Here is a 15,450-nt window from a genome sequence, read left to right as displayed (position 1 = left end):
GTTAGTTACCAAGTATTTATCAATAAATTATGGCTGTTGACATTAATAAATTAATACTCCATCCATCCATTAATTAAAATTAGCACTTATATGTCCTGCACGAAAATTTTTAAAAAAATATTTTTATTGAAATAAAATGATAAAAATAAAAAAATAATTTGGAATATTTTAAAGAATGTTAGAAATTAAAATAAAATATAATAAAATTAGTCCTATCTTAATAATTTAAAAATTGATTTGATGACTTTGCTGAAATATTTTTTAACATTAATATACTAATATCTTTTATCATGAATATTATGAAAGCATATATAACCTTACATCTACAAATTACTTAATTTATACAATATATTACACAAATAGCACATTTACCCACGCATCAGAATAAATTTAAATCTACATTATACATACCATAGCATAGAGGAAAAGAACCTTTTAACAGTTACCTCCACACCATACCATGTGGTAGGGAAAATGTTATAACTTTTGGCCCTAAAGGGTGGGCCGGCCAACTGGTGGGGGAAATGAAGCATGACTGACTACCGTGAAGTCTGAATTCAAAATTGCTATTAACGCTCACAAATAAATAACACATGGAACATGAAAGCTGTCATTACCAAATGAGAATCTCCACGATAACGATGAGGTGAGGTGAGGAGAGGAGAGAAAATAAAACCTTGACATGACATGTATGCATGTATTCCCAAGTTCCTGCAAAAGTCTAATGGTCTCTCTCTGACTGTCATATATATAAAACAAAAAAAGGCAGAATCCCCTATAGTTTGTTCTATAGAGGTCAGTTACAAAACTTGCTCTATCAACAATCTGAGCGGATAGTAGACATCATTTATCACACAATATCCACTTCCACAGCTTCTTCATCAACTCCATCAATGTCCACAGTCTCGTCATCAGCTTTGTACTGCAACCACGTCAAAGCAAGAGGATTAAATGCATCTTTATTAGTGTGAAGCAAGTGTTATCTCCCACTATATATGTATATATATACAAACCTGTGCATAAGCATTCTGGGGGATAGGAGGAAGCGGGGGTGGGGGAAAGAGCGAAAGTTGCTCTTTCAAAGAATCTTCTGCTTCAACTCCAGTCAAAGCAGCAGCATTAACTGCCTGAATCTTTTCATCCACTTCAACAACTTCGATTTCCTCATCCATTGCATGAGCAGCTATACCTGTTGAGGGCAGAGCAGGTCCTGCCTCAGATACTTTGTACTGCAAATCAAAATGGAGAAAATAACATTAAGGCAATGAGTTTCAGAAGGTTGTGGCTGCCACACTATTTCAACAGATTAACACTGGTTAAGTAAGGTAACTATCACAAGTTGGAGAACATTAAAATCTTAATGAGGCCACAAAAAGCAAGAAACAATTGAAGAGAAAGTTGAATATGTCAAATGTTAGGATTAACTCTCTCACACGCACAAATAAAAAAGTAGAACACAAAGGATGACATTGTAATATCCCGTAAAAATACTCGCCAGAAGTTCGCCAGAACTTGCCGGACTTCGACGCCGGAGTCGGAAAATATTATTGTAGGCCTAATTTATTTTGAGCTTTTGGTGTAAGAAATTAAGGAATTGGCTGTAAATTAGGAATAAAATTTAGTTTAGGGTAAAATAAATAATAAACTAAATTTAGTTTATCAGTATCTCTTAATTTAGGTATCTTTATCCATAATTTGTTAAGATATATCATATATAAGTGTAGATTTGATAAGATTTAGCATATTCATAGTTTGTTAAGATATAGCATATCCAAGTTAGAGTGTCTTTATATATAGAAGATGAGTCTAAGTATTTTATGTTAATAAAGTATAAAATAAAATAAAATAAAAAGAAAATAACAGAGGCAGCACAGCAGCGAGGAGCAGCCAGTCCCCTCCCCTCTTCTTCCTTGGAATTCTTCTTCACCAAAACTCTTCCTTTTGGTCTATTTTCTTAAGGTAAGTGGAATTAATCTTAGATGGATGATATGTTCTAATCCTAGACCCCTTCTATTGATATTTTTCAAAATTATTGTCAAATGGATTTGCTCAAAAGTGTTAGATTTTGCCAATTTTTTCTAGAAAGTTGATTATAATGTCATCTAAGGCTTATGATTATTATTGAATTTTAAATTGAAAAGCGTAGAATTTATGGGATGGGTTTTAAACCGTAGTTTTGCCCTGACCTAGTTATGGTTTTTGGAAAAAAAATTTACGATTATATTTAAATATTATGATTTTTGGAATTAGACCATGCCCATTGTGATTGACATATTTTTCGAATGTTTATTTGGCGAAATAAAGTGAGATTATAACGAACTTGTTGGGTCCAATATCCTACTTTTGCATGGTTAAATCTTGACAATTGGAATATTTTGAGTTTAAAACACTTTTTTTGAAATTTGCCTAAGAGCATGTAGAGTATTTGGTCAAATTGGTAACTAAAACTACCCGTCGAATCCGATCAACTCGTCGATTGTTTGGATGATAAGGCATAGCCTTCCACCTCTGTGCCTTGCAAACACGTGAGGGTATACCGGTATTTTAGGATAACTAGCTAACCTTGAACTAGATCCCAAATAGACTAGGTCGAGGGATCGAGATGGCTGGTTCCCTTTTGGGTGATTCCGAAGTGCCCGTCATTCACGATGAAAAGGTCTTTAGACCGTCATCCGTGATGGGGGAATGGATTGCGTACAATCCTCTCTTGGTATGTTATATTAGAGACTAGAGGGTTGTGGGCCGTATGGCGCCCCTCACAAACTAATAATAAATTGATTTACGTGTACTTTGGGTTTCGAACCCTTATGTACACATTGTGGAGTTTCCTTTGAGGGTTGTGACCCTATGTTTGTTATGTGAAACTATGTGACGTGTCATACGAAGTAATAAGGTTGGAAAACCGGGTCAAGCCGGCCCTGATTAAGGCCTAGCGGAGTTTTCTTCGTGATGTGTTCATCGCTCTTATTTGAGAATGAAAATGAGATATAAGAGAGGCGCTAAAAGACTCGCGCGTGTGAGTTATCCTTATGTGATATGTGTCATCTTATTCAAATAATGTTCTTCAAATGATTTTGTGGCATTATACCGTATTAATTTATCTCCGATTAATTGCGCTTACTCAATCGTTGACTCTCTTTTTACAACTTTTTGTAAGTGATCATGTTTCAGTTATACCTAAATGATGCATCCACGTCATATGATCCATCGGGGAAACTATAACTACTTTATCTTTTAAAATATTTTTGAAATCCATTATTAATGTTTAATAACTAATGTCTTTTGAACTATTTCCAACTTATGCTTTTAACTTGAGCATTATTTATTTAAATGATAAATCGGTGCGCTTTAATTCTAAATCTCTAAATAGTTATTTTGTAATGGTTATTTTAGCCTTAGCGCCACAACGTAGGGCTAGTTAGTTGATGAACGAGCCTTACGGTGTGGCGTGGCGATGACGCTCCGATTTGAGCCGGCCGGGGTGTTACATGGTTCAGCCCATAAGGATTATTGACTTACGTCCACAGGAGCAACCAAGAAGATTTTCTTATTACTTCAATATGAGACGGCAATGATTTTACAAGTACAAAAGGGTATTTAAAGACTAAATTTAGGGTTAATCACAATTGGGCTCGAACTCCTAAGCTCATTAGGATTAACTACCCTAAAGAAGCCTACATTTAACAATCTCCCACTTTGAGGCTTCGAAACATCTACGCTCCACTGTACTGCCGTAAAATCCTCAGCTTCACTTGATTGCCCCGGTCTTCTCATAATTTTCCATGAAGACTGGCTGAAGGCATGTATAACTTCAGCTTGTCCAGTGTCACAGTTTTTGTAAACATCTCTACTGGATTCATAGCGCCTGAGATGTTCTTCAACTTCATTGTAGCCTTCACTTATCAATCCTCTGATAAAGTGATATCTCATGTCAATATGCTTCATTTTTCATGATAGACCAGATTTTTGACTGCCCTCTCATTGTCACAGTTTAATGAATAATCTGTCTGCCTTTTATCCAACTCTAGGAGGAAGTTCTTTAGCCGAACTAACTCTTTGCTAGCCTTAACAACTTCCATATACTCGGCTTCTGTCGTCGAAAACGCCACACTTTTTTGAAGTTTAGACATCCAGCTGACTACAGTTCCTGTCTGTAGTGCTCTTAAGCATCTTATTGCATTCTGCCAAATCAACATCAGAATACCCTAAGAGAATCGCGTCTTTGCCTCTAAAACATAACTTCATCTTCGAAGTACCCTTCAAATACCTTAGTATCCACTTGACGGCTTCCCAATGTTCTCTCCCCGGATTTGACATATAGCAACTAACAACCTCGACTGCATGAGCAACGTCTGATCTCGTGCACACCATCGCATACATAAGGCTACCAACTGCAGATGCATAAAGGACTTAAGCCATATCTACCTTCTCGATCTCGTGCACACCATCGCATACATAAGGCTACCAACTGCAGATGCATAAAGGACTTAAGCCATATCTACCTTCTCGATCTCGTGCACACCATCGCATACATAAGGCTACCAACTGCAGATGCATAAGGGACTTAAGCCATATCTAACCTTCTCTTTATCTGTTCTCGGAGCTGGTCTTTTGTAAGCTTGAAGTGGCTTCCCAAATATGTGTTTCTCGGCTTAGTCTTCTCATTATTCATGTTGAACTTCTCTAACACTTTCCCGATATACTTCACCTGAGAGTGTCAGAGTGCCATCCTTGTTTCTGATGTACTCATCCCATGTATCTGTTTGGCTAGACCAAAGTCTTTCATCTCGAATGCCTTAGGCATATGTTGCTTTAACTTGTTGATTTCCCTCATATCTGCACCAGCTATCAATATATCATTTGCGTAGAGAAGTCAGAATGATGCAGGAACCCTTAAACTTCTTCACATAGCAGCAATGGTCCATTTTGCATCTCTTGTACCCCGTTCTCATCATGAAGTTGTCGAACTTCATGTTTCATTGCCAGGGGGCTTGTTTTAGACCCCGTATAAGCTCTTATTCAACTTGCAGACCCAATTCTCCTTTCCAGCAACCTGAAACCGCGCAGGTTGTACCATGTAGATATTCTCATCGAGATCACCATGTAGAAATACTTTCTTAACATCTAGCTGCTTTAGATGTAAGCCCTCTGCAACTACAATACTGAAAACCAATCTGATAGTGGTTATCCTTACTACTGAGGAGAAAATTTCAGTGTAGTCTACTCATTTTTATTGTTGAAAGCCTTTAACCACTAAGCGAGCTTCATACCTTTTCGATCCATCTCGTTCATCTTTAATTCTGAATACCTATTTATTTTGAAACGCTCCTTTGTCGGAAGGAAATTTAGTCAAAAATATTTTGTTTTTGTACAAGGAACTCATTCCTGAATCGAATCTGCTTAACTGCTTCATGATAACTTTTTGGTTCACCATTTTTAGTCAAAAGGAGATAGTTTACGCTAGAATCATATCTTGATGGAGGTTTGGTAACTCTAGTGGATCTCCTGACCCACTGTGACTCGGCTACCTGCAGCTGCACCAGTGAATGGGGAGGTACTTCATCCTCCGAACTTTCACTGTCAAAAAGGTCCCCTTGATTGCCTTCAAACTCATTTCTTCTTTCATGGCCGTTCCCACTGAATTCGAATCTGCTTGACTGCTTCGTGATAACTTTTTGGTTCACCATTTTCAGTCAAAATGAGATAGTTTACGCTAGGATCATATGTCGATGGAGGTTTGGTGATTCTAGTGGATCTCCTGACCCGCTGTGACTCGGCTAGCTACGTTTGCACCGGTAAAATGGGAGGTACTTCATCCTCCGAACTTTCACTGTAAAAAAAGTCCCCTTGATTGCCTTCTAACTCGTCAGTACTGGATTCATTCTCCTAACTCCCACTCTCTTGAGAATCCACTAACTCTCTAGTTTTGAAAGCATCATTGTCAACTCGACCTGTTCTTTCGCAACCTTCGAGTTTTTTGTGCTCCCGTCTTTGAAAACTTCAACTTCATCAAATGTAGCATGCTTGCTTCTAGCATCTTTTTGCTTTCAAAGTCCTATAGATGATAGCTCACCTTGTCTCCTTTGTATCCAATGAAGGTGTATTTTCTGGCTTTGGTATCTAACTTGTCACCATCTCTCGTTAGATCATAAGCACTGCATGCTAACACTCTCAAGTGTTCATACTTTACTGCTTTCCCTTTCCACTCTTCTTCGGGTATCTTGAAACCCAATAGCACTGAGGTCCTCGGTTAATAAGATAAGCAGTAATGTTATCTGCATCATTCCAAAATGCCTTTGGAAGTCCAGCATTCAATCTCATGTTTTTGGCCCTCTCATTCAGTGTTTTGTTCATCTTTTTTGCCACTTTGTTTTGACGAGGAGTGCCTGGGACAGTCTTGATCATCCGTATCCCGTGTTCAACACAATACTCGGTGAACTATGTACTCATGTATTCACCTTCATTATCCTATTTCAAGCACTTCACGTTAGTTTCGAATTCAACACCAGTCTTCCATTTCTTAAAAGTATTGAAAACGTCATACTAGTTTTTAAGAAAATAGATCTATACCATTCATGTTGAATCATCTATGAACGTTACATAGTAGTTTGATTCGCCAAAGGAAGACACTGGTGTTGGTCCATAGACATCAGAGTGAACCAGTTCCAACTTCTGAGGTTTCAGTGTCTGCCCCGTCTTTGCAAAAGAGACTTTCTTTTTCTTGCCAAGCACACTGGGCTCACAAAACTCGGAATCCACCCTCTTTAGATCTGGAAGCTTTCCTCTTGTGACAAGCATTTCATTCCTTTTATGCTCATGTGGCCAAGTCGTTGGTGCCACAAAACAAACGGACTTTGCTTGCTAGTTACTGCATTCGCTTCATTTTTAGAGACACCGGCCATGTATAAAGTACCTCTCATCTTGCTTCTGGCAATTACGAGATTGCCTTTGACGACTCTCCATTGCCTTCCTCCAAACGTGACGTTATATCCCTGATTATCCAATTGCCCAATAAAGATGAGCTTAAGACTAGGGATTACTCCAACGTCCTTCAATGCCCAAATGGTGTTCCAATGGGTCTGTAGATTTATGTCACCCATCCCTATTATGTCAAGAGAGTCATTATTAGCCAAACGAACTTTACCTAAGTTACCTGTTCGTACATTTTTCATCGTCTTCGTGCTAAAAGTAGCATGGAATCATGCACCAAAATCCATAATCCACAACTCAGTTGAATTCTCAACACAGAAAATGAATGCATCGTCTAAGCTGTTTGTAATGGCATTCACCTCCTTTAGCTCTGGCAGTTTTGAGCACTAATTTCTAAAGTGTCCATACTCTTTGCAATTCCAGCATTGAATGTCCTTCCTTAGCTTTGACTGACTCCTCCTTTTGGAATTTGATCGTCCTCTACCCTTCCCCTTTTCTTTCTTTATGCCTCTTCTTACAGTGCTCAACAATACAACGTGCTTGAAGTTTCACCAGAATTGTCTCTGTATGTTCTTTCCTATGATTAAGTCACGAATGCCTTCAAAGGTAAGTTTAGAATTTCCAACTGAACTACCAACAGTTGTGAGTGTTCCTGACCAACTTTCAGGTAATGAGGAGACTTACTATCCACCGACAACAACCGGGATATTATAGTATTGAATTCATTTATATGCAAAGTAACAGACGCACCTTTCATTCTCGTATTCACCAACTGTCTTATCAGAAATACCTTGTTGGAAGCAGACGGCTTCTCGTACATGTTTGTCAACGTCTTCATCAACCCATACGTGGTAGTCTCATTCAGAATATTAAGTCCAACGTTTTTTGCTGGCGTAGATCTGATAAGAAACAAGGCTTTCTTGTTAAGGATTGTCCATTCATTGTTGCTCATCTCGGGTTTTCTTCCGGTCAAAGGCAAATCTAGATTCTTCTGCCAAAGCAAATCCTCGACTTGCACCTTCCACCAACCGAAATCTTTTCCATCGAACTTATCAATCTTGGTCTTTCCATCCTCAGACATGATTTAATCATGCAAATATGAATTCAGCAATTTGCGGAATGCGTCGGATCGGATTTGCAGCATGCTATCGGCGATTAGGGCTGCCGAGTAGACAGTGCGACCCTACTGACAAATCTGACGTTAATGGGTCTGAGCTGACATAGTCTGTTTTGCTCCCTACTTTGACTGCGGTCTGTTCTTGAACAAGTGTGACTCGTGTGAATTAACCTCGCTATGATACGACTTGTTAGGATTAACTCCCACACACACAAATAAGAAAGTAGAATACATAGAATTACGCGGTTCAGCTGATAAGGGTTATCGACCTACGTCCACGGGGGCAACAAAGAAGCTTCTCTTATTACTTCTGAGGCGACACTGATTTTACAAGTACAAGAGGGTATTTAAAGACTAACTTTAGAGTTAATCACAATTGGGCCTGAACTCCTAAGCCGATTAGGGTTAACTACCCTATAAAAGCCTACACTTAACATAAAATCATAATTTTCTATATCCATTTCTATCTACGATATAATAGCCATTATGTTTGTGAGATTTCACATTTTTTCCTTCAAACTACTCATTGACATCGTTGTGTAATTGCTCTCTACTATGCAAACCATACTTGGGAGTGGGAGTAGTACAAAACATACATAATCATATATAAAAACATACATATAACTGACTCAGGAATTTATCATCAACTAGATCATTCCAAGCATGAAGGCTTCAGATGCACCAATATTTGCGAACTTTTTTTGAAGCCTAGAAAGTAAAACATAAAGAACGCTAGAATAATTTTGTGCAATCCAAAGATATTCTATATAAGTTTCTTAACCTGTTTACAAAGAAAAATCATACGTAATGATTGGAAGTGTTCCAAGAGCTATTATATGTAATAATCTTGATAATGATACCCACTTAATTAGCAGCGTCAGTTACTATAAAAACTCATCTAAATAGTTTAATAAATAAAAGTCAAAACAGGTAGGTTAGCTACTATGCGAACATGCACCACTATGATAGTTTAGGTTAGGGAAAAAATGTCTGAACCCCAAATATAAGTTTGATTGTAATTTTCAATATACCTATGAAGTATCCAAATTTTGATCGAGCATACAGAAATGTACATACTTTCAATAGTGAATCTTCAACAAGTTTACCCTCCAGCCCCATGTAAAACAACCAATAAACTGGATGCATAAGAATTGATAAACAGCCAGTCCAGTATCCTGAGCTTTGTAGCAACCTTAATTGTTTTGCCTGCTCTTCTTGCTACAGTAAAACTACATTCTAAGTGACACTTGGCAATGAGTATAACCCTGATCTTTAATATTCCTAGTCCTTTTTAGCACAGGATTTAAAGAACATCTAAAAGCAAACTCAAACAAACTTGATTTAATGGTTAAAGCAATTTTAATTTCATTATTCAATATGAAAAACAGAAATTTATGACAGGCAGTAAAGGGACACCTTGTCAGCAGAGGCAATATCAGTAGGCATGTTTAACCCTCGGTCAGACTTGTCTTCATAAGTGGACTGGTGTCTATTATATGCATCACCATCAACTTCAGCTTTCTTGCCACTGCTCAACTGATCATGATTGCCAGATTGTCGAGAGACTTTGTCCAGTCTAATTTTCACACCCTCTGTCCATCCCCCAACTGCATTCACAGAAAGAAAAGCAAAAGACTGTCTGCTAAGAGACAGACTATACACATAAAATCACAAATGACACAAGACTAGAATATTTTCAGTCATAACTGGTGTTAAGCAATTAAACACTCCATTAAAGGATTAAATAAGCTAAGAGATTCTCGTCCATACAAGGACAGCCTGTGTTCAATCTGGAAACAAATATCCAACATTATCTAATGAATATTGTGATCTAGAATCAAATAAGTGTCCTACAAATAAGCTGATCACATATAGCCAATGATCATATATAAGAGAAGAGAAGGTTAGTCACGAGGGATTCTTGCACATTTCATGTATTATATGCTATAAGCTAAAGACGGAACAACTTGGATAATGGATTTGCAGTATCATGGTAGGTATATTCTGGGAGAACTGTGGAGAGAAATCCAATGTCTGATATGGAGAAATAAAAAAGAACGTAGTGTAACCCCAAAGGAAGGAAATAAGCTATTTTGACTCAATTTAGGAACTCCCTTGTAAACAGTTTACTAAAGACTTGAAAATACAATAGCAGAATCCAAAAAGAAATATAACACTTGTCTTTACATTACACATACAAAACAATCAATCAAAATGCAATCAATGCATCCGAGCACTAAAATATGAGTGTGCTTCAAGTATTAGAGAGCATTTTAAAAAGGCCAACATATTGTTACTCTAGACTATATAAGAGAATGTCATGCGTTGAAAAAATATACATTATACTTCCCAAATGCACTTTTCAGTATAATATTAGAGTACTAGACTACCTTGATTAGAGGCATCATAGCCATCCAAAGCTCGTGCTCCTTTCCTCCGAGGAGAAGAAATCTGGCCCTCAGTCAAAGGGCTCACAGCATAAGTGCCTGTTATATCATCACTAGCAGTATTGATTTTTGAGTCATCGTCATTGCCTATCATTACAGAACCAGCTCCAGCAGCATCTAAACCCAACTGCTCACCCAACTTCTGAAGCTGAGCATGAGACCTAAAAAGGCAACACATATTATAGAGGAAGAGGAACGATATCATCAAGCTCAAAGCATACCTCTTTAATTCATCTTGTAACCGCATGTGACGGTTATGTGCTTTTGTGAACTTCTTAATTTTTGTCGCAAACCTGTTCATAATCAAGAAAGATAATAATTTAAACAAGAGTTGAATGAAAGAAAAAAACTTGAAAAAATAATTCCATGTATAAGAATGTCAATGTTGAAAGCTTCCAAGAAAATTAGAATGAAGTAATATATCAGTTCTAAAGACCTCCTATCGAAGAAATAGATGCACATTTAGTGACATGCAATATATACAAAGGAAAAACATACTATTTTGGTGAAAATACTCGGAGCTACTCATATGCAATGCCTTGCATGAATCAACCAAAGTGGATGTTATTTTTACATCCAACTATGAATTTTTATTTAACTTATCAGAGCAACCTAATTTTCAATGATGAATAAAACCAAATCAATAGCTAATACAGATCACCTTTTGCCCTCCTCTTTCTCTTTAGAAAGCTGCATCTCAAGCTCATGAATTCTCAAAGTTAAAGTATTCGCTTCCTTTATTTTATCCTCCAGGTACATCTGCTCAACAAGTAACAAGTAATGTGTTCAAAGAACTGAGATTTAGGCACAATGTAGTTAACACTGACAAAAACTTATCTCCTTTACAACACAAAAACTAAATGAATTCACAAATTATGAATGCAATACTTCAGTCAAACAACAATAAAATCACTGCAGACAAGAAATTTTGAGTGTTTTTCAACGAGAGTGAAAATTGAGCTTTTACATACAAACAAAGTAATGAATAAAAGGCAAACTCCTCGCTTGCTTTTCAAATAGCAGATAACTATTACTCCACAATTAAGAAGAAACAAGAGTTTAAGAAATAACCACCAGTAACCAAAGCCACGCAGAAATGACACTAACCTCCAATTGTCTTCTGTGACTCTCTAATGTTTTAATTTCTGCGTGCATCTCCTTTAACTGCATATAACTCAAGAACATAAAGGCATAGAGCCAATAATAGGACAAGCACAAGAGATAAGAAGGCACATAAAAAGTAAAAATTTTCCAACTCCAATACAAGTTAAACCTGCACATCAATGCGGATTTTGGTCTCTGACGAAGTCTGTCGTCTATCTCTGATTTGATCATCCATTTCATCTGACATCCTGCCAGAATAATCATCCATGGGCTTTCTTCTCTTGTGACTTCTTTCACTGCGAAATGAAATGAAATTTTAGGATCAAAAGCAGAGGAGGGAATCCTAGTCAATCCAACATCATGGCAATCAAGAAAGCAAAACATCCTCACATATCAAACAAATTCCAGTATATGTGCAGGAACATATACGATAGGAAACGGCCAGGAACTTTTCATTGAATTGCTCAAAACAGTCAGTGGGTAATTTCCAAGTGATGCAGGCTAGGTATTTTATTTCCCCATATATTAATGGATAGGAAGTAAATTAGTTACACATTGTGCTGCAGGCAAAGGAAGAGCGAAGTAGGGTATCTATCTTGATACATTACCAGCCACAAAAACAAGACTTTACCATGTAACCCAACAATGAATATCACCACAAAACTTGGGCAGGATAAATGCAAAACCATTTGAATTGAACTTACATTCTTTTACCAAGAGAGCGAGGACTGTCTCCTGCACATAGTCCACAAAGGAAAACCAAGGTAAAAAGTCCACGTGAAGGGTACAACCAAATAGAATCCAAATGAAAAGATCTAGGTATCCCACCTTGAGAAGAATGCCTTGATTTCCCATCTCGTCTTCCAGGTGAGTCCCGCAATGGAGATCGCATCCGGTCTAACCTTTCTCTCAAGTCTCTACCTCCTCTATGGTCCTGCCTTCCTGCAATGTAAAATATAAATATAACTGCCATAACATGAACAAATACTGTACTTCAAGGCAGAGACATGCACAGAGCCAGCCAGTAATTGACCTGAATTTAAGCTTACCATTACAGGGTACATATCAGTAACATAATTATGAACAGTTTTAGTGCCTTCTCGCTGAATCCAATATGAGCCAATAGAACTTGGCTCTTCATATAAGGATATAAAGATATTTCATGCCCTTTCTAGAATCATGGAAGCAACTCAAAGAATAGAAATCCTGTCCTTGTGAGATAGGAACATAAAGGAAAGGTGCAGAATTCTTCGAATGTCCATATGAAATTAATAACTATGTCCTTCCACGTGCAATATATTGGCATCATTAGTCTAGATTCCCAGCCAAGAAAACCAAGGGAGCCCCTTCAATACCTTTCAGGAAGAAATTGAATGAAGAATGTACCACATTGTCGAAGAATATGACACTGCAGAGTAAAGAGCAATAATACATTTTGATGGCCCTTTGCATTGTCATTCATAGGGACATCAGATGAAGAAAATACCAGGTTCTCTACAAACTGCAGAAATACCATGAAAACCTATTTCTGATCCTTCTTATAACAGAGCAGTTTCAAGATGGATTAGATAAACCAAGAAGCTGAGAAAAGAACACCAAAAGCAGCATAAAGATAAACCAGACAGCATAATCCATTCTGACAAAAGATGCTATGTCAGTGCACTGGAAATACTTCATGAAAACCCAAACAGCTATTGAGCATAATATCAATTCAAGGTGTCGCACATATCATAGTGATATTTTAACACTATATTGAACAGATAAGTGAATAGCAACAATCAATTAGTTTATATAAGAAAAAACAAGAGTTGCTGATAACATATTCTAGTACAAAGAAGTAACAAACTCATTATACTACATAACAAGTTTTGTGTAGTATCATGCCTGTCGGCCTGTCCACCCACAGTACAAGTCTCAGTACAATAAAAACATATCAAAGTTAACACTAAGATAGTGATAGGACATCCATTAATTTAATAATACTATAAAGCTTAGGCTCGGTTTACTGATGTTTTCAGCTTTGCTTTCACACAATTCATTTAAAAATAAAAATTCCTTCAAAAAATTACACCCAACACTTGTTTTCTACTAAAATTTTTAGTATCTTCAAAACACAGCAATACCCCAAAAAACTCAAAAATGCATCTAAATGCAGTTAAATTCTACAAAATCTGGACAGACATTAAAATTTAAGTTTTCGGATTGCCACTCCCACAAAAATGTTATGAAATGAATCAAAATCTCGCACTGGGGGAAAACCCCAATAGTGGGACTCAATTTTTGAGCAGAGGTATTCGGTTGCATTAAAATTCTACTGTATTTACCTTCCTATATAGTTATCATAAATGAGAACATATACTCACTTCCTGCATCAAAATTATATATAAAAGTAAGCTATTAAATATTTAAATTCATTCAGGCCTTTGGGTTCCTAAGAATCAGAATTTAGAGCATACAATCTACTTATTTCCACATCCATTTGTTGCATAGATTCTACAGAAGCTAATATAATCATATAGTGATGGAGGGGGCGTGAAGGAACAGTAAAAGATAAACCCTACCGCCTACCAACTGAACAGGAAAATAGTATATTCCCCTCGGAGATTCTAAACAAATCATATCCAATTCCAATTGTGAGGCGTCAAATAATCCAAGAAAACCCAAGAAGAAAATACCATTGAAAGAACGGCGAAGCTCGGCCTCGCCATGAGCAAAGTTGCAGTGCTGTCGAGAGCAGCGGCCTCTTTGGTACAGCACACATAGCTTCGTCTTGTAAAGCTTTTTTTCCACCATCTTCTTCTTCAGGATCTCCAACGTCAATCAACGAGTGAATACAGAAACGGAGAAACCCTAATTGGCAAATAAGAAATGCAAACAGGATGCAAGTTTGCTTACCACGGCTTGCCCATCCGGTTTCGAACCTTTCGGAGTCGGTTCGAACCGAAACCATCATTGTCACGGTTCGGTATCCGTCAAACCGGACGGTCTGGACTGAACCGGTTCGGCTACTATTTATATTTTTTATTTTGTACCGGCCCGCGGCGGCTATTGTGGACAGTGAAAGTTAGGGTGGTTGCCGGCTACTCTAAAGAAGAAGGACAAAAACATAAGGAGAAAGAAAGAAAAGAAATAAAAAAGAAGAAGATACAGGAAGAACCCGACGACTCTCAAGAAGAAGTAGGAGGAAAGAAGATAGAAGAAAAGAAAAAAAGAACCGGGGAGAAGCATGTACTGGAAGAATTGGCTACGGCTGTAATGTATTAGGGCAAAAATGTAGTATATTAAACTCACACTCGGTGCAAATATAATTATTTTTCTTTTAAAAGTAGAAAATACCATTTTTTTTTTATTTTAGCAAATTTTTATTTTTATCTATTTATTTAAAATTCGTGTTCGATTAAATAAGCATATAATTAAATGATCGAGATTAATATTTCATAATAATAATAATAATAATAATAATAATAATATTTATATTTAAAATTATTAAATTTTTATAAAATAATATTAATAAAAATAAATAATTATTAATGATATAATAATAATAATAATAATAATAATAATAATAATAAATATATAATATTCTCTTCATTTAGTATTATGGTGTACATTTATTTTTAACATGGATTTTTTTTTTCAGTTGCGTCCAAGTGAGTTGTCTACGTATCCGAGACGGGAATCAAACTGTATGTAGTTCTTTCGGAGCAAACAATACAGTCAAGTACAAACAGTTCAATATGCTAAAAGACCTAGTTATAGCATAAGTAAACAAGTGCTAAAACTAATAAGACTAAACAAGGCAATAAAGCAAGCAAAGGCTACTAAGTAAGTTGGATATCATCAGTATAGCGA

At 36.8% G+C, this 15,450-nt stretch overlaps 1 protein-coding gene across 4 annotated transcripts; it reads right to left on the bottom strand.

The window, feature by feature from the left end:
- Window positions 1–596: 596 nt before the first annotated feature.
- Window positions 597–14,493, bottom strand: LOC127265967 (zinc finger CCCH domain-containing protein 13). Of its 4 annotated transcripts, none has more exons than XM_051296018.1 (12): window positions 14,274–14,417; window positions 12,648–13,234; window positions 12,427–12,540; window positions 12,303–12,333; window positions 11,768–11,894; window positions 11,602–11,658; window positions 11,156–11,253; window positions 10,716–10,787; window positions 10,438–10,655; window positions 9,464–9,654; window positions 1,014–1,229; window positions 597–922 (listed from the first exon to the last, which is right to left on the bottom strand). In XM_051296018.1, the coding sequence occupies exons 3-12, from the start codon at window positions 12,488–12,490 to the stop codon at window positions 851–853; spliced, it is 1,146 nt and encodes a 381-aa protein (XP_051151975.1). In that variant the 5' UTR covers window positions 12,491–12,540; window positions 12,648–13,234; window positions 14,274–14,417; the 3' UTR covers window positions 597–850. The 4 variants fall into 4 exon arrangements, with proteins under 4 accessions (XP_051151975.1, XP_051151977.1, XP_051151976.1 ...); XM_051296020.1 differs by having other exon boundaries at window positions 12,648–12,953; window positions 14,274–14,411; XM_051296019.1 differs by having other exon boundaries at window positions 12,648–13,179; window positions 14,274–14,404.
- Window positions 14,494–15,450: the final 957 nt, after the last annotated feature.

Source organism: Andrographis paniculata, unplaced genomic scaffold (assembly GCF_009805555.1).
Source record: "Andrographis paniculata isolate CXL003 unplaced genomic scaffold, ASM980555v1 Contig74END, whole genome shotgun sequence".
Lineage (NCBI taxonomy): Eukaryota > Viridiplantae > Streptophyta > Magnoliopsida > Lamiales > Acanthaceae > Andrographis > Andrographis paniculata.
The sequence above is the reverse complement of the archived record's forward strand: the minus strand, read 5'-3'. Positions and strand labels throughout refer to the sequence as shown.